Here is a 20,508-nt window from a genome sequence, read left to right as displayed (position 1 = left end):
AAGAGCTTTATTATCAGGCATTTCTCTGACCTAAGCAGTGTCAGATATGAGAAATTGAGTGATCAGGGCCTGAACATGCAGGAGGGTGAAGGGCATTCACAAAATAGAGTGAATTGGAATGATTTGGTAGACTGTGATCATTGTGCCATCGGTGAATTGAACCAGGGCACGTGAAACATCTGGGGTAAGCTATGGAAAGGTCTGTGGGGCCTGGATGTGGAGAAGGACCCTGTGGCTTTGGTGCATTACACATGACTGCTCATGTATGGATGTGAGTAGATGTGGCCTTTCTTCTTCTATTTCCTGGGGTTACCTCACTGAAATATTTAGAAAAACAGATGGATTTGTTTGTGGCAATTATGGATCTGGAGAGGACAAATGACAGGGATAGAGATCCTTTGTGGAAAGTCTGCAGAATATATGGTGTGGGATAGAAGCTGCTAAATGCAGTGAGAAGTTTTTATCAAGAGTGTAAGGCATTTGTATGGGTAGGAAGGGAGGAGAGTGAATGGTTCCAAGAGAAGGTTGGTCAGCGGCAGGGATGTGTGATGTCACTATCGTTATCTAATTTGTTTAAAGATGCAGTGGTGATGGAGGTAAATGAATGAGTCTTGGAAAGAGGGGCAAGTATACAGCCTTTGTGGGATTAGAAGGCCTGGGAAGTGAATTAGTTGTTGTTTGCTGATGATACAGCAGTGGTTACTGATTCAGAAGTTGGTGAATCAGTTTGGAAGAGTGTGTGAAAGGAAAAAGTTGAGAGTGAATGTGAATAAAAGCAGGGTTTAGGGACAAATTATTTGGGATGTAAGTTTGAACGGACAAAAATTGGAGGAAGTGAAGTGCCTTAGATATCTGAGAGTGGACTTGACAGTGAATGGAACCATGGAAGTGGAAGTGAGTCATAGGGCAGGGGAGGGAGTGAAGGTTCTAGGAGCGATGAAGAGTGAGTGAAAACAGTTATTTCGGAGAGAAAAAATAGGTATGTTTGAAGGAATAGTGGTACCAACAATGTTATATGGTTGCAAAGCATGGCTATAGTTAAGGTTGTACAGAGGAGGGTGGATGTGTTGGAAATGAAATGTTTGAGGACAATGTGTGGTGTGAGGTGGTTTGATCAAGTAAGTAATGAAAGGGGAAGAGAGATGTGTGGAATTATAAAGAGTGTAGTTGAGACAGTAGAAGATGTGTTGAATTGGTTTGGACATATGGAGAGGAAAGACTGACAGAGAGGATATATGTGTCAGAGGTAAAAGGAGCAAGAAGAAGTTGGAGACCAAAGTGGAGATGGTAGGATGGAGTGAAAAAGATTTTGAGCGATTGGGGCCTGAACATATAGGATGGTGAGATGTGTGCAAGGAATAGAGTGAATTGGAATGATGTGGTATATCAGGGTCGACATGCTGTCAATTGACTGAACCAGGGCGTGTGAAGTATCTGGGATATACCATGGAAAGGTCTGTGGGGCCTAGATGTGGATAGGGAGCCAATGCCTTGCAACAATATAATATTGCTGGAACTACTATTCCTTCAGACATACCCATTTTTGCTCTCCAAGATAATGTTCTCTCCTTCCACACATTCTTCATCGCTCCCAGAACCTTCATCCCCTCCCCTACCCTGTGACTCACTTCGACTTCCATGGCTCCATTCACTGCTAATTCCATTCACAGATATCTAAAACACTTCACTTCCTTCAACATGTCTCCATTCAAACTCATACCCCAGTATACTTGTCCCTCAACAGTAGTGAACCTAATAACCTTGCTCTTATTTACATTTACTCTCAACTTTCTCTTTTCTCACACTTTTCCAAACTCAGTCACCAACTTCTGCAGTTTCTCACTCGAATCAGCATGAATTTTTAAGTGCAGTATGAAGAGAAGAACTTACTCACCCTGAAAGAATATGTTATTTATAGAATTAGACATATATAGGTAATTCCAGTGATTTTGTTTATTTATCAGACATCACACTTTATAATGAAACAGTAAGATTTTTTGGGGATGTCCAATTAAGGGGGTAGATTGCCTCTTAAATCAAGAGAAATTCCAATTTAGCACATGTAATGAATGTATATCACTATAGTGGCAGGTATCAACTGAAGTGTAGCCAGAAAAACTAAACATCACTTATGCTGCAGTGATAGTAACTCTTGTAGTGGTAAGAGCAAGATTATTAGAGAGTAGTCCAGTTCATATGGATCCTGGTTACTTCAGTGCACATTTGTGTTGGGAGATATTAGAAATTCTAGATTCAATATCTTTCCATTTTGTTAAATCCTTGGTAATAAAGCTTTTCTTGCATGTTCTACATTTGCTGAAATATTGAAAATTGTGAATTAAATTTCACATCAGAACAGTTTTTCATTGTGATCAGTTTTGCTTTTCATACCATCACTAGTTTAAATACCCTTTCAGGTTTATCCCTGAATCTCCACGATGGTTACAAGCACAAGGTAGAAACCAGGAGGTGATGATAGTGCTAGAGAAAGTTGCTAGAGGAAATGGCAAAACCATTCCCCCGAACTTGTTGCAGGTATGTGTTTATTACTTCATACTCTGTGATACACCCTTTTCTTACTATGTCTTATATTTTCTAACACCCAGAATTAAGTCTGCATGAAGGTGGGTGGCACATCCACTTTGAATGGCTGAAATGTAGGCTTCAGCTGGCAGACAGTCAGTTCCTGGTGTGCCAGAGTTTTGCTAATGTCTCTTACTTTTCTGTATCTTATATGTTAGAGGAGAGTGTATGCATGCACAGGCCATGAGATTGGGGAGCAGAAATGTGTTTTCAGAAGTGATAGAGGATGTATGAACCAGATGTTTACTTTGAAGGTTTGTGAGAAATACTTGGGGAAGAAAGTTTGACAGCCTGACTTCATGTCAGAATAGCAGTCTGACTCTCATATCTAAATTGGATGTATTCACATTACCATAATTGGAAAACCTGAAGTGAGAAGAAAATAGACAGATGCATTACTCAGTAATGGGAAAACTAGAAATGAGATAAAATACACAGACGATGTATTGTGTAAAGCTTTACAGTAAACATTACTGTAGATTTGAATTGCTCATTTTGCATAACTTATGGAATTAATCAGATGGTTCCTTTATAGGTGTGTGTGTGTTCAATTTTATACCAACACAACCATGCTTAACTAGTCATTCACCATTTTGTAGCTGTGAGAATCTTGTGGAACTAAATGCATATACAGCTTAATAAGATATCTAACTACCAAAATGTAGAAAAATGTAATGGTTTCCAAGGTATCAGAACATCCCAAACACAGCCATCACTGATGCTGTGTGGGTCACATGGCTGCATAGAAGTTAGCTTTCTTGGTGTGACGTCATGGCCGTTAATGAACCACTGGGCTTTTTAGAGTGCATGCAGCTTTTTGATGATGGGACTTAGTTTTTACAAGTTGTACTAAAAAAAATGTAGATTATTAAACATACCTTAAATTAAAAGGTTTTGTGCAACTTTTGTCACAAATATGTCTGAGCAATTTAAACCTTTCATTGTGGATCTTTTTTTTCTACCCCAGTGCTTACAAAAGTTTTTCCTTGATTTTTGGAGAGATTTACAGGACTATGAAAGTGATTACCTTTTCTCATGACTTAAAGTATAACATTCCTCATTTAGGAATGTATATTGTTTACTAGATTGGACAGTTCTAAGCTTGCATTTTTTGTTTTAGCAAAACCATTAAATTTTACTCTGAAGTAAGAGTTAAGCATTCCTAGTTTAGGAAAATTCTTTTTTCTATCAGATTGGCCAACTTTAAGTAGGATGGCATGGGTGCAGTGGTAAGTCTTATGGGCCATGGTGAGAGCCAAAGATGTGCCAAGTCCAAATAAAAGGCATACAATTACCCACCATGGTCACTAGCTGGTTACTAAGGACCCAAGGCAGGTTTTAGTGATTCATGCTTTGTTTAGGTTGCCATCTGAGGCCACCCAACAGAGCTTACAGTGCATGTGGAATTTAACAGGTGGCAGGAAATTACATATGTAGGTTGACACAAATAGCACCCTACTGTATGCACATAGATTGGTGATGATATCACTGAAAGGGTTAGTAAATTCATTTTGAATTTGGCACTGCAAATAAAAACCTAAATGCAAGAGAAGTACTGCGTGGAACACTGCTGAATGCTTTTAAGGGCTTTTGAGATTGAACCATCACTTATTTCAGAATTAATGATTGTATGAGTGGGAGTATGCCAAGACTGTGGTATTGCAATGGTTTTTTAGTGTGGCTGTTGGCAACTCAAGGGTGGGCCATTTTGATAACTATTTCTTTCCCAACACCTTGAAGCCATGGAACTCTACCTTCTCATGTCTTTCCCAGTAACTATGGCTTGGCACATTTGAAAGACATGCATACTTTCCCTTATCTCTTTTGCTTCCCTTTCATTAAGCTTTGTATATTTCAATTAAGGCCTGGCCATGATGTGGACTTTTGTCTGTGATTGGAGCCCTCAGCATTAAAAAAAGGATAATGATTATGCTGTGTGCACTGCAAGTTGATTTGCTTAGAGAGACTAACTTCTCCACTCATTCCTTTTACTCTCTTACAAAGCTCCACTTTTGCTGATGATCACAAATGAATGTACTGACTTCTTCATCTGAAATATGTCTAGCCTTCTTTTGAAATATGTCTAGCCTAACCTGTTCACTCACCGCTTTTCTCAGTGTCTTTCATGGTCTGTTTCTTCTTTTACTTTCAATCATTGACATATAATTTCCTTGGATGAATAACAAGAATTTTTTCAACAGGGTAACAATGATGAAACCTCAGCTGACATTGATGTAGTTACTGCCCATGCAAAGACAGTCACTATGTTGGACATTTTACGAACTCCTCTATTATGTAGTAGAATATTCGCTATGTTCTTTATTTGGTAAGTTTTTATACCCTTGGATTTAGTTCATAGTATTTTTGTAGTAGAATTTCTACCAGAATTCTTTTTTCAGCAAAGCAATTAGCAGGCCATATTCCACTATACAGGACAGATTTGGTGTAATTGACCATGGGTTAACCCTATGACTCACTTCCACTTCCATTGTGCCATTTGCTTCCTTGTCCACTCCCAGATATCTAAAACACTTCTTCCTCTAATTTTCACCATTCATACTCACATCCCAATTAACTTGTCCTTCAACCCTGCTGAACTTGATAACCTTGCTCATATTCACATTTACTCTCAGCTTTCTTCTTTCACACACTTTTCCAAACTCAGTCACTAACTTTCACAGTTTTTCACTTGAATCAGCCTCCAGTGCTGTATCATTGGCGAACAACAACGGGCTCACTTCCCAGGCTTTCTTGTCCCCAGCAGACAGCATACTTCCCCCTCTATCCAAAACTCTTGCATTTACCTCCCTAACCACCCCATCCATAAACAGATTAAACATCCATGTGGACATCACACACCCCCTGCTGCAGACTGACCTTCACTGGGGGCCAGTCACTCTCCTCTCTTCCTACATGTACACATGCCTTACACCCTTGATAAAAACTTATCACTGCTTTTAGTAGCTTACCTTCCGCACCATATACTCTTGAGACCTTCCACAAAGCATGTCTGTTAACCCTATTTTATGCCTTCTTCAGATCTATAGATGCTTCATACAATTTCATCTGTTTTTCTAAATATTTCTCACACGTTCTTCTAAGTAGATACCTGAGCCTCACATCCTCTACCACTTCTGAACCCATGCTGCTCCTCCCCAATCTGATGCTCGGTACATGCTTTCACCCTCTCAGTCAGTACCCTCCCATACAATTTTCTGGCAGTGCTCAACAGACTTATGCCTCTGTAGTTTGAGCACTTACCTTTATCCCCTTTGCATTTGCACATTGGCACTATGCATACATTCTGCCAATCTTCAGGCACTTCACCATGACCCATATATACAATGAATATCCTTACCAACCAGTCTACAACACAGTCACCCCCTTTCTTAATAAATTCAACTTCAGTACTATCCAAACCCACTGCCTTTCAGGATTTTATCTTCCACAAGGCTCTCACCACCTATTCTGTCTTCACTAAACCACTCTCCCTGACTCTCTCACCGCATACCACCCCAACCATAACACCTTACATCTGCCACTCATCATCGAACAATTCAGCAAACCTTCAAAATACCCTCTCCATCTCCTCACTTCATCAGTACCTGTTATTGCTTCACCCTTTCCTATCTTCACTGATGTTTCCATTTGTTTTCTTGTCTTATGCATGTTATTTACCTCCTTCCAAAACATGATTATATTCTTCCCAAAGTTTAATGATACTCTCTCACCCCAACTTTCATTTGCCCTCTTTTTCAACCCTTGCACCATCCTCTTGACCTCCTACTGCTTTTTCTTAAACATCTCCCGGTCATTTGCACTCCTTCCTTGCAAGTATCATCCTAACACCTTTCTTTTCTCTTTCACTAACAACTTTGGTTCTTCATTCCACCACTCACTCTCCTTTCTGATCTGCTCACCTCCCACCTTTTTGATGCCGCATGCATCTTTTGCACATGCCACCACTGCTTCCATACGTTCATTCCATTCCTCACCCACTCCCATCATATCATTGCTCCTACTTTTTGCCATTCTACATTCAGTCTCTCAAGGTACTACCTCACACAGTTCTCTTTCCAAGCTCACTTACTCTCATCACTTTCTTCTCCTTGACATTCTATCTTGTTTTTTGAAAACCTCTTCAAATCTTCACTTTTGCCTCCACAAAATAGTGATCCCACCAGCTTCCCCTCTAAGCACATTTAACATCCAAAAGTCTCTCTTTTCCATCCCTATCAATTAACACATAGTCTGATAATGCCCTATGACCATCTCTCCTACTCACATACACATACATATATGTGTATGTCTGGGTAGTAAGGTCAGGGCTTGGTGAGAAGACAAGAGCAAAGGAAGGAGTAGCACTACTCCTGAAGCAGGAGTTGTCGGAGTATGTGATAGAGTGTAAGAATGTAAACTCTAGATTTATATGGGTAAAACTCAAAGTGGATGGAGAGAGATGGGTGATTATTGGTGACTTTGCACTTGGTCATGAGAAGAAAGATCATGAGAGGCAAGTGTTTTGAGAGCAGCTGGGTGAGTGTGTTAGCAGCTTTGATGCATCAGACTGGGCTATAGTGATGGGTGATTTGAATGCAAATGTGAGTAATGTGGCAGTTGAGGATATGATTGATGTACATGGGGTGTTCAGTATTGTAAATGGAAATGGTGAAGAGCTTGTAGATTTGTGTGCTGAAAAAGGACTGGTGATTGGGAATACCTAGTTTAAAAAGAGAGATGTACATAAGAATACGTATGTAAGTAGGAGAGATGACCAGACAGCATTATTGGATTACATGTTGATTGATAGGCATATGAAAGAGAGACTTTTGGATGTTAATGTGCTGAGAGGGGCAAGTGGAGGGATGTCTGATCATTATCTTGTGGGGGCAAAGGTGAAGATTTGTAGGGGTTTTCAGAAAAGGAGAGAATGTTGGGGTGAAAAGATTGGTGAGAGTAAGTGAGCTTGAAAAGGAGACTTGTGTGCAGAAGTACCAGGAGAGACTGAGTGCATAATGGAAAAGGTGAGAGCAGATGATGTAAGGGGAGTGGGGGAGGTATGGAATGTATTCAGGAAGGCTGTGATGGCTTGCACAAAAGATGCTTGTGGCATGAGAAAGGTGGGAGGTGGGCAGATTAGAAAGGGTAGTGAGTGGTGGGATGAAGAGGTAAGATTGTAAGTGAAAGAGAAGAGAAAGGCGTTTGGACAATTTTTGCAGGGAAGTAGTGCAAATGAGTGGGAGATATATAAAAGAAAGAGGCAGGAGGCCAAGAGAAAGGTGCAAAAGGTGAAAAAGAGGGCAAATGAAAGTTAGGGTGAGAGAGTATCTTTAAATTTTAGGGAGAAAAAAAAAGATGATTTGGAAAGAGGTAAAAAAGTGTGTAAGACAAGAGAACAAATGGGAACATCGGTGAAGGGGGCTAATGGGGAGGTGATAACAAGTAGTGGTGAAGTGAGAAGGAGATGGAGTGGGTATTTTGAAGGTTTGTTGAATATGTTTGATGATAGAGTGGCAGATATAGGGTGTTTTGGTTGAGATGGTGTGCGAAGTGAGAGGGTCAGAGAGAATTGTTTGGTAAACAGAGAAGAGGTAATGAAAGCTTTGTGGAAGATGAAAGCCAGCAAGGCGGTGGATTTGGATGGTATTGCAGTGGATTTTATTATAAAAGGAGTTGACTGTGTTGTTGACTGGTTGGTAAGGATATTCATTGTATGTATGGTTCATGGGGAAGTGCCTGATGATTGGCAGAATGCATGCATAGTGCCATTGCACAAAGGTGAATGGGATAAAGGTGAGTGTTCAAATTGCAGAGATATAAGTTTGTTGAGTATTCCTGAGAAATTATGTGGGAGGGTTTTGATTGAGAGGGTAAAGGCATGTACAGAGCATCAGATTGGGGAAGAGCAGTGTGGTTTCAGAGAATGTGTGGATCAGGTGTTTGCCTTGAAGAATGTATTAGAGAAATACTTAGAAAAACAAATGGATTTCTATGTAGCATTTATGTATCTGGAGAATGCATATGATAGAGGTAATGTAGATGCTTTGTGGAAGCTGTTAATAGTATATGGTGTGGGGGTTAAGTTACTAGAAGCAGTGAAAATTTTTATCAAAGATATAAGGCATGTGTATGAGTAGGAAGACAGGGGTGTGTGATGTCTCCGTGGTTGTTTAATTTGTTTATGGATGGGGTTGTTAGAGAGATGAATGCAAGAGTTTTTTGTCCTCAAACGTCTCATTTCTGATATCCACCCTCCTCCACACAACCCTAACTATAGCCCACGCCTTGCAACCATATAACATACCCATTTTTGCTTTCCGAGATAATCTTTTCACCCTCTACACATTTTCCAACACTCCCAGAACTTTCGCCCCCTCCCCCACCCTGTGACACTTGCGCTTCCATGGTTCCATCCGCTGCCAAATCCACTCTCAGATATCTAAAACACTTCACTTCCTCCAGTATTTCTCCCAATTGACTTGTCCCTCAACCCTACAGTACCTAATAACCTTGCTTTTATTCACATTTACTCTCAGCTTTCTTTTTTCTCACACTTTGCCAAACTCAGTCATCAGCTTCTGCTGTTTCTCACCCGAATCAGCCACCAGTGCTGTATCATCAGTGAACAACAACTGACTCACTTCCCAAGCCCTCTCATCCACAACAGACTGCATACTTGTCCCTCTCTCCAAAACTCTTGCAATCATCTCCCTAACAACCCCATCTATAAACAAATTAAACAATGATGGAGACATGACGCACCCCTGACGCAAACCGACATTCACTGAGAGCCAATCACTTTCCTCTCTTCCTACTCGCACACATGCCTTACATCCTCGATAAAAACTTTTCACTGCTTCTAACAACTTGCCTCCCACACCATATACTCGTAATACCTTCCACAGAGCATCTCTATCAACTCTATCATATGCCTTCTCCAGATCCATAAATGCTGCATACAAATCTATTTGTTTTTCTAAGTATTTCTCACATACATTCTTCAAAGCAATCACTTGATCCACACATCCTCTACCTGTTCTGAAACCACACTGCTCTTCCCCAGTCTGATGCTCTGTACATGCCTTCACCCTCTCAGTCAATGCCCTCCCATATAATTTCCCAGGAATACTCATCAAACTTATACCTCTGTAATTTGAACACTCACCTTTATCCCCTTTGCCTTTGTACAACGGCACTATGCATGCATTCCGTCAATCCTCAGGCACTTCACCATGAGCCATACATACGTTGAAAATCCTTACCAACCAGTCAGCTACACAGCCACCCCCTTTCTTCATAAATTCCACTGCAATACCATCCAAACCCGCTGCCCTTGCCAGGTTTCATCTTCCACAAACTTTCACTACCTCTTCTTTGTTTACCAAATCATTCTCCCTAACCCTCACACTTCGCACACCACCTCGACCAAAACACCCCATATCTGCCACTCTATCATCTAACACATTCAACAAACCTTCAAAATACTCACTCCATCTCCTTCACACATCACCACTACTTGTTATTACCTCCCCATTATCCCTCTTCACCGATATTCCCAATTGTTCTCTTGTCTTGCGCATTTTATTTACCTCCTTCCAAACATCTTTTTATTCTCCCTAAAATTTAATGATACTCTCTCACCCCAACTTTCATTTGCCCTCTTTTTCACCTCTTGCACCTTTCTCTTGACCTCCTGCCTCTTTCTTTTATACATTTCCCACTCATTTGTACTATTTCCCTGCAAAAATCATCCAAATGCCTCTGTCTTCTCTTACTCTGTCTTCTCTTTCACTAATAATCTTACTTCTTCATCCCACCACTCCGTACCATTTCTAATCTGCCCACCTCCCACACTTCTCATGCCACAAGCATCTTTTGCACAAGCCATCACAGTTTCCCTAAATACATCTCATTCCTCCCCCACTCTCCTTACGTCCTTTGCTCTCACCTTTTTCCATTCTGCGCTCAGTCTCTCCTGGTTCTTCCTCACACAAGTCTCCATCCCAAGCTCACTTACTCTCACCACTCTCTTCACCCCAACATTCTCTCTTCTTTTCTGAAAACCTCTACAAATCTTCACCTTTGCCTCCACAAGATAATGATCAGACATCCATCCAGTTGCACCTCTCAGCACATTAACGTCCAGAAGTCTCTCTCACGCGCCTATCAATTAACACGTAATCCAATAACGCTCTCTGGCCATCTCTCCTACTTACATACGTATACTTATGTATATCTCTCTTTTTGAACCAGGTATTCCCAATCACCAGTCCTTTTTCAGCACATAAATCTACAAGCTCTTCACCATTTCCATTTACAACACTGAACACCCCATGTATACCAGTTATTCCCTCAACTGTCACATTACTCACTTTTGCATTCAAATCACCCATCACTATAACCTGGTCTCGTGCATCAAAACCACTAACATACTCATTCAGCTGCTCCCAAAACACTTGCCTCTCATGATCTTCCTTCTCATGCCCAGGTGCATGTGCACCAATAATCACCCATCTCTCTCCATCCACTTTCAGTTTTATCCATATCAATCTAGAGTTTACTTTCTTACACTATCACATACTCCCACCACTCCTGTTTCAGGAGTAGTGCTACTCCTTCCCTTGCTCTTGTCCTCTCACTAACCCCTGACTTTACTCCCAAGACATTCCCAAACCACTCTTCCCCTTTACCCTTGAGCTTCGTTTCACTCAGAGCCAAAACATCCAGGTTCCTTTCCTCAAACATACTACCTATCTTCCCTTTTTTCTCATCTTGGTTACATCCACACACATTTAGACACCCCAATCTGAGCCTTCGAGGAGGATGAGCACTCCATGCATGACTCCTTCTGTTTCCCCTTTTAGAAAGTTAAAATATAAGGAGGGGAGGGTTCTAACCCCCCCGCTCCCGTCCCCTTTTGTCGCCTTCTACGATACGTGAGGAATGCATGGGAAGTATTCTCTCTCCCCTGTATATATTTTATCCCTGGGATAGGGGAGAAAGAATACTTCCCACATATTCCCTGCTTGTCGTAGAATGCGACTAAAAGGGAAGGGAGCGGGGGGCTGGAAATCCTCCCCTCTCTCTTTTTATTTTTTTTTTTTTTCCAAAGGAAGGAATAGAGAAGGGGGCCAGGTGAGGATGTTTCCTCAGAGGCCCAATCCTCTGTTCCTAATGCTACCTCGCTGACGTGGGAAATAGCGAATAGTATGAAAGAAAAGAAAGATATATATATATATATATATATATATATATATATATATATATATATATATATATATATATATATACATACATACATACATACATACATACATACATACATACATACATACGTACATACATACATACATACATACACACATAAATGCACATACACATATATACACGTGTACATATTGAAACTTGCTTGCCTTCATCCATTCCTCGTGCCACCCTGCTCCATAGGAAACAACATCGCTATCCCCTGCTTCAGCAAGGTCGCGCCAGGAAACCAGTGCTGTTTTTCTTACTCCAAGCCACCACAGTTCATGTCATATATGATATATAATCAACTTTCTTCTCACTACAAACCTTAGCAGTTTGACTTACTAATCTGAGGCTCTCTTCCAGTACAGTGCATAGTCTCTATAATAGCTTTGTTTTAATGAGGTTTAACTTTAGAATGTAAGAAAAAGAATGATATACAGAGTGTGTTTCTATATCAGTATTTCATTTCATGTATGTGGCCCATTACCAGGATTGTCACAACCTTGGTGTACTTTGGGCTGAGCTTGAATGCCTCTGACCTTGGAAGTGGTGATAGCTCGTCAAGGCCATATGTAGACTTCATACTTACCTCTCTTGTTGAATTTCCAGGTATGCTTATTATAATGTTTCTCTTTGTTTATTATCACCCTGGCTATAACTCATTCCTCTCTTTATACACAAATGAATACATCCTAAGTCTTCTTAATTAAAGCTAAATAAAACAGTTTTGATTAGACTTTTTCTTTTTGTTATTTTGAGAATAAAGGCTTTACAGCCACACACTTACAAGCTACAATTCACATGGACAACCATTAGCAATAGTAGCTGAAAAAAATCAAATGAAAGTGATAACAGGTGATCCAGCAACCAACTTCCATAGATTCTTTTAATCACATGTCATTACACTTGAAAGAAGTGCTTTCCTTAGTCCTTAGTGTCTCTACTAGCACACATAGTGTGTTGATAGTGCACTTTGGCTGAACAGATGAAAATGATAGGTGATGCAACACTTTCTGTTTTTCATCATACTTATTAGGTTACCAAAAGAAATATCACAATCAGAATTGTTTTTCTATTTAGGTGTGTGAATAAGAGGGATGATAGTTCAGTAATTGAATGGACAGCCATTGATAAATGGTACCTATAGCTCCTGATGACTCTTCATTAAGGGGAATTAAACATTATATTGATAGTTATCCTTCAGTATGTTGGATAACATGACTTTTTCATTGAGGAGCTAGAAAATTTCTTTAAAGAATCAGTATCTTTGCGAATATGTTGTAAAACTCTTATTTTTTGAGATTACATTTCAAAAGTGACCCCCCTGCATCATCTCAAATGCCATTATACAAAATTGGTTCATTGAAACTTTTGCCTTAAAATCAGGAACAGTATATTCATTGTAAAGTATATGAAACATATATCTCATTTAAAGACAGCAGTGTGACTTTTGGTAATTCACTTAGTATATAGAATCCAACATCAAGATTTAGATTATTGTCTATTGACAAAATCTCTTCTTTGAATGCTTTTTATTTCTGAATCATAAAAGCTGTGAGGATTGAGATGGTGTGCCTCCCTTTTGAAATGATGGTTCACAGCCAGATAATCAAATGAGTGAATGGTTGTCCCTGAGGTGTTTAAAAATTTTAGGCATGATAACTAGTGGAGTAATGAGTCAGAAAATAACTACTGGCAACTCAAGCAATGTTTCCACATTCTTTACCCTTTTTAACTCAGGTGGTCAGTAACCATCAAAATGCCTCAGAGGATAGAATATCAGTTTTGTGCTGCTCAGGCTGCAAAGAAAATGCATGTAGATAATGTATATAGATGTATATCTGCCTACCTACCTTCCTGCCCTGGAAGCTCCCTCGTCTTTCGGGGCCCCTGCTGCATTCAGTAAGTCGGCTGTGTCCAAATGGGTGGGACTACAAGTCATAAGGTCCAGTAATACTTTGTTATGTCTCTGCGGGATAAGGGCAGGACAATTGAATAGCAAGTGTTCAGTGTCTTCATTCATGGACATGAATGTTCTTAAGGTACCTTTAATTGGTGTTTATAATGTTGCAGGCAGGGTTGATGTCCAGAATGTGGATGAGAAATTGTAACTCATACATATCTGGGAAGTGTTGTTTCAGGTGGGTGTATTAGGATTGTGTTCAAGACTGAGTTGGGAGGAAGGCAAACTATTTAGTGCTTGTTTAGGTATTTTACTGTGTATGTGTTTTGTCAGTGTTGTGTTTGTTGGGGTAGTGGGATTTGTGTGTATAGCTTGCTGAAGTGTGAACTTGAGTAAATTTTTTATTTTTACTTGGGGGTTAGTGGTTAATTATGGAGTAGTTTGAATGGGAAGAGTCTGAGTGCCAAGCGTACTGAGGTGGAATTATGTAGGGAGAATTTTTGTTTACTTATGTAGGTATTGAATCTTTGTATTTGCTAGACAGTCACTGATTTTTCTGAGTGCTCTGTTTTTGTGATTTGTTGCTTTGTTAAGTTTGCATTTTTTTAGGGTTGATGATATAGCAGATGAAGGTTAGAGTGGAGCTGATGAATTGTTTATTGAGAGTACTAAGGGTTTTTCCATCTTTTCCAAATTTGGTACCAGTTAATCTCTAGGGTGTTTAGTTTGTTTGTTGCTTTGGAACATACATTACTGGAAGTAATAGTATGATTGCATGACGAGATGTACACATATGCCATTAGGAGGGATATTTTTATGGCTGACTGCTGCAACCTGAACTCATATTCATTTGGCAAGCTTACCACATATTTAAGTAATGTGTCACTTTATCGATATGTATATGGGGGAAGAAAATGATGTTTCAAATTTTAAGATTTTTCCAATTTATTGAAAAGTGCTGCACTGCAGGCTCTAAACATATGTAGAGTAACCACAGTCATTGATTTAATGGAAGTTCCCCAATGCAGTGTTTTTAAAAAAATGCCAGCAGTGTCTGGAAAGAGTGGTGCTTGAGCGGGCCCAATCCTCAGTTACACTGGTCGTCAACTAATTTTCATTACACGTCTTGTGGTGTACTTGATTTACTCTTGGACATTGATTTCAAAATTGCAATCTGTTTCCTTGTATTCCATCTACTTTTCATGAGGGATTTGGCACTGCCGAAAGATAAAGCTGAAGCTTTAGCATCTTGTCTAAAAGAAAAATGTCTGCATAAGAAGGATGCTCTCATTACTTATTTCAGGAATAGGAGTCAGACTCTTACTTCTCGTTTTTCCATGGATGGGCCACCCTGTTTTTGTAACAACATTGACGCATTTTTCCAGTGCTTATCCCAAGAGCATGAGCCCTCTCAATGGTGCTTGTTCATCAAGTCCTCTAAGAAAAGTCTGAAAGCGGTGCTGCTCCAAAATGAGATCAGGAAACCCTTCATTCCTGTAGAGCATTCAGTGCACATGAGTGTTATGAAAACATGTAGGCACTCCTAGATGCCGTGAAATACAAAAATTACAGCTGGAAAATATGTGGGGACTTGAAAGTGATCGCACTGCTGATGGGAATGGAGTCAGGATTCATGAAATACTGCTGTTTTTTATGTCTCTGGGATAGTCGAACAACTTCCAGGCATTATATGGAGTTGGACTGGCCTCACCGAAGATCATGTGAGCTAGGAATTTCAAGTGTCCAGGATATACCTCTGGTTGATCTACAAAATGTTCCACTTCCGCCACTCCACTTAGAGCTTGGTCTCATGAAGCAATTTGTGAAAACACTATCCAAGAGAAACTTGAAAGGATCCAGGTGTGTGATGGAAAAATTCCTGAAGATCATTGAGGCCAAATTGAAAGAAGGCATCTTCATCAGTCTTCAGATAAAGGAACTCCTGAAAGACCACAGTTTCAGCACACATCTTGATGACTTGGAGCTAGAGTCATGGAACTCTTTTGGTTGGTTATGTGAAAATTTCTTGGGAAACAAGATCTCTGAATTTTGAAGGTGATGTGAAAAGACTTCTGAAATCCTATGCTGCTATGGGATGTATGATGTAACAGAAGGTGCATTTTTTCCATTCACATCTGGATGTTTTTTTGGAGAACTTTGGAGAAATGTCTGAAGAACCAGGAGAGCACTTCCATCAGGGCATCAGCATGATGGAGCATCAATACCAGGGTTTCTGGAATGAAGGAATGCTTGCATATTACTGTTGGATGTTATACATGGATGAACCTAAGTCAGAGCAACATAGGAGATCCAAAGCTCAGCACTTGTTGCTTGTGAAGAGTGCCATAGAAGGTTAAAAGCTCAGAGTTTCAGCTTTTTTTCTGGATAATATCTTTGTATAGCTTCTACCTAGGAATACTGAATTTTTACAATAAAAAGTTTTAACTGTTACAATTATCACTTTACCTTCGCATGTGCATCATGTAGCTGCACTTGAACTGAAAATGTATGTATCCATAGAAAGAAAATGAGATGTGTCATACTAAAATGGACTAGAAACTCATAATCTGCATTGGGAATAGATCTAGAAAAGTTACACTGTATCCTTGTCGAGAAAGAAATGTTCAGTTTTGTTGGCCAGTTTTATCAGAGAGCCAGTCTGGAGTTACTGGTAACATTACATAGATGTGGTGACTGGGTGGCAATTCTGTAATTCCTATAGTATATTTTTTATGATAAGACAGCAAAGCAGGTGAGCACCTTTCAGTAAGCATAATTAATGCTATTTACAAGCTTATTCCCAAGATATCCCAATACTGTGCAAACATTAAGATATTCCCTCATATATGAAATGTCAGATTATCAAGGTTTATAACATGGTAAATGGGGAAAGTGGGAAACATTGAATGGAGAGGTGGGGGATCAGTGAGGCAAGGATCAGGGAGCATTTGGTAAACAAGGCGGGGATAGCGACAAATGGGGAGGATATAGGAGCACTGGGTAAGGAGATTGGGGTAGAGCAACAAATGGTGAGAATAGGGAGCAGTGAGTGGTGAGAGTGGGAGCACAGTAAATGAAGAGGAATGGGAACAGAATGTAAGACAGGTAGAAGTGCAGTGATTAGGAAGGATTGGAGAACAGTGAGTGGAGAGAGTAAAGGAGCTTTTAGTTTGGTTGATGGGAGAACAGTGAATGGGAACATAGTGAGTGAAGACAGTGAGGGAGCAATGAGTTGGGAGGGTAGGGAAGCAGTGATCAGGGAGACTGAGGGAGCAGTCACTGGGTAGAGTAGGGAGCAGTGACGAGGGAGGAATGGAGAGCAGTGACAGAAGGATGGGAAGCAGTGACTGGCAAGGTTGGGGAGGCAGTGAGTAAGGAGGATGCATTATTTCTTTTTTATGGCATCAGACTAGAGGAAAAGTTCCCGCTGCCAAATAGGAGTGTCAGATAATGATGCTTTATTGATAAGGGTTCATTACTATGAGTGATTAGCAATGTAAAACTTCATACAGAGCACTCCTGCTAAGCTTTGAAATTTTAAAACTTGTGCTAGTCATGCACCTAACACTTTTGAAATACCAGTAAACACTCAACCATTGGAGTTTTGTGATAGCCAAATAGAATGAGCAATATCTTTGTTTCCTGACACATTCCTTCAAACGTTGAATAAAGGATTATGTGTGGTGGAAACATGTTCCATTTTTTCATATTACAAACACTTTCCATTATTTTTTTTCACATATTTTTAGACAAGAGTAAGATACATTTTTGCTTCTCAAATGGATGTTAATCTTATTATTTATTAAGTTTTTGTTATTCTTTTCTCTTATAGTAGTTACACTAGGTTGAATACTTTACCATTTTTTTAGAGAGTGGTGATGCATCTTTTCAAATTCATTAATTAGAGTATGCAAATAAGCATCTTGTGGTATTTCCTTTATAGGCCACTTCAAAGCTAAACCCATAAGTACAGTAGATTTTTGGGTTTGGAAATGTGTTAAGAGTAAAGTCAAGGGTTGGTGACAGGACAAGAGCTAAGGAAGGAGGAGTATTACTACTGAAACTATATTCTAGATTGATGTGGGTAATATGTGAAAGGAAGTAATTTCTAGATTGATGTGGATAGAATTGAAAAAGGATGGAGTGAGAGGGGTGATTATTAGTGCTTTTACAGCTGGCCAAGAAAAGAGAGATCATAAGAGGCAGTTGAGTGAGTGTGACAGTAGTTTTAATATAAGAGACCGGGCATTACTGATGGATGAATGAAATGCAAAGGTAAGAAATGTGGCAATTTGAGGGTATAATTGTGGTGCATGGGGAATTCAGTTTCATGAATGGAACTGTTGAACAGCTTGTGGAGTTGTGTGCTTAAAAAGGAACAGTGATTGGGAATACAGGTACACCACTGATTATCCAGCAACTGATGGTTCAGCACCTTCTTAAGTCCGGACAAGATTACTTAAGGGAATTTGAAATTACCGCGGCCACCAGACTAGTTTACTGGGCGTCCACAGATGCTGTTGTGTGTAGGGTGCGCTTATTTACATATTTTATACTGTACTTGTTGGCAATGATACGGCAATTCTGTGAGATTCTTAGCTTATTTTGCTTAAATTTAACACTAGCTATGGCTTCTAAGACATATAAGAGTGTCAGTCATGGTGTCACATGTAAATACCAATCCATATTGATCCAAGATAAAGTAGAACTGTTGAAGAAAATGGACCATGGTGTTTCATCGAGTAAGCTGTGTGACATCTACAGTATTGGTTCATCAACTGTTTATGATATAAAGAAGCAAAGGGAGAAAATATTAAAATTCTATGCTGACAGCGATTCCAAGAAGCAAATGATGATTAGAAAAACTTTGAAAGATGGTAAGAGTACTGAGCATGATTGAGTGATGATGGAATGGTTTCAACAGTTTCGCAGTGATGGAGTGGACTTATCAGGTAGCATGATATTGGACCAGGCTAAGTTTTTTTATATAAAGAATTTAGATTACAACATGAGCGTGACTATAGTGAAGGATGGATTCGAAGATTCGAGAAGTGTAATGGAGTTTCCATGAATAAAGTGTGCGGAGAAAAGTGGTCTGCAGGCCACAGAGGAGCTGCTGAGTATGTGAACGAATTTGCAAAACTCGTAGCTAAGGAGCACCTCAGTCCTGAGTAGGTGTATAATGCATTTAATTTATTTATTCAATTTACATTCAATATTTGTTTAAATTTCTAGCAGTCCATGGTATACTTTAGACACATAGGAGATGTATAATTAGTGGGTTAGAGGTGTGTTGATGAATTATTATGTGACCACAGTTAGTCCGGCAAAATAGTTAATTCGGCAAGGCATTAGAACCAAGAGTGCAGGAAAGTTGGTGGTGTACCTATACATGGTTTAAAAAGAGGGATATACACAGATATACATATGTGAGTAGGAGAGATGGTCAGTGGGTATTATTGGATTACATATTAATTGAAAGGTAAAAAAAGGGGCAGGTGGTGGGATGTCTGATCACTATCTTGTGGAGTCGAGGGTGAAGATTTGTTGAGGTTTTCAGAAAAGAGGAAACATAGTTGAGAAGAGAGTGGTGAGAGTGAGTGAGCTTGGAACAGAGACTTCAGTAAAGAAATACCTGGAGTGATTAAGTGTAGAATGGCAAAAGGTGAGAATAAATGAAGTGAAGGGAGTGGGTGGAGATTGGGAGGTATTTAGGCAAGCAGTGATGGCATGTGCTAGAGATGTATGTGCCATGGGAAAAGTGGGAGGTGGGCAGTTTAGAAAGGGTAGCAAGTGGTTGGAAGAAGAAGTATAGTTGCCAGTGAAAGAGAAAAGAGAAGCACATGGGCTGCATTTACAGGGAAGGAGTGCAAATGAATGGAAGATGTATAAGAGAAAAGCAGCATCTGTTCAGGATGAAGATGTAGGGTTTGATAAAGAAGACAAATGAGAGTTGGGGTGAGTAGACTTTAGGGAAAATATGTTTGAAAGGAGGTAAATAATGTGCAAAAGAGAAGGGAACAATTGGGAACATTGATGAAGGGGGCAAAAGGGGAAGTGATGAAATGAGGAGGAAATGGGGCAAGTATTTTGAAGGATTGTTAGATATGCTTGATGGTAGAGTGATTTGTTTAGGGTGGTATGCAAAGTGGGAGAGTCATGGAGGTGGTTCAGTGAAGAGAGAAGTGGTGAAAGCCTTGCATAAGATGAAATGCAGCAAGGCTGCTGGAGTGGATGGCATTGCTGTTGAATTTATTAAGAAAGGGGATGATTGTGTTGTTGATTGGTTGGTAAGGATTTCCAATGTATGTATGTATCATGGTGAGGAGCCTGAGGATTGTCAGAATGGATGTATAGTTATTGCATAAAGGCGAGGGTAATAAAGGTGAGATTCAAAGGATAAGTTTCTTGAATATTCCTTGTAAGTTGTATGGGAAGGTTTTGATTGAGAGGGTGAAGGCATGTACAGAGCATCACATTGGGAAGGAAGAGTGTGGTTTCTGAAGAGGTAGAGAATGGGTGGATCAGATGTTTGTTTTAGAGAATATGAGTGAGAAATACTTAGAAAAACATAGATTTGCATGTAGTATATATGGATCTAGAGAATGCATCCTATAGGGTTGATAGAGATGCTTTGTGGAAAGTCTGAAAAATACATAGTGTTGGAGGAAAGCTGCTAGAAGCATTGAAAGTTTTTTCAAGGGTGTAAGGCTTGTGTGCGAATATGAAGAGAGGAGAGTTAATGGTTCCAAGTGAAAGTTGGTCTACAGCAG

At 39.8% G+C, this 20,508-nt stretch overlaps 1 protein-coding gene across 1 annotated transcript in view; it reads left to right on the top strand.

Moving 5' to 3' along the window:
• The window catches only part of LOC139766280 (organic cation transporter protein-like), a 54,060-nt gene that overhangs the window by 24,153 nt on the left and 9,399 nt on the right, over positions 1 to 20,508 (top strand). Inside the window, 3 exon segments of the mRNA XM_071694718.1 lie at positions 2,418 to 2,535; positions 4,785 to 4,909; positions 12,323 to 12,441. Coding sequence (XP_071550819.1) covers positions 2,418 to 2,535; positions 4,785 to 4,909; positions 12,323 to 12,441 — 362 coding nt within the window.

Source organism: Panulirus ornatus, chromosome 57 (assembly GCF_036320965.1).
Source record: "Panulirus ornatus isolate Po-2019 chromosome 57, ASM3632096v1, whole genome shotgun sequence".
In the NCBI taxonomy this organism is placed as follows: Eukaryota; Metazoa; Arthropoda; class Malacostraca; order Decapoda; family Palinuridae; genus Panulirus; species Panulirus ornatus.
Note: the sequence above shows the minus strand (reverse complement) of the source record. Positions and strands in the feature narration are given on the sequence as shown.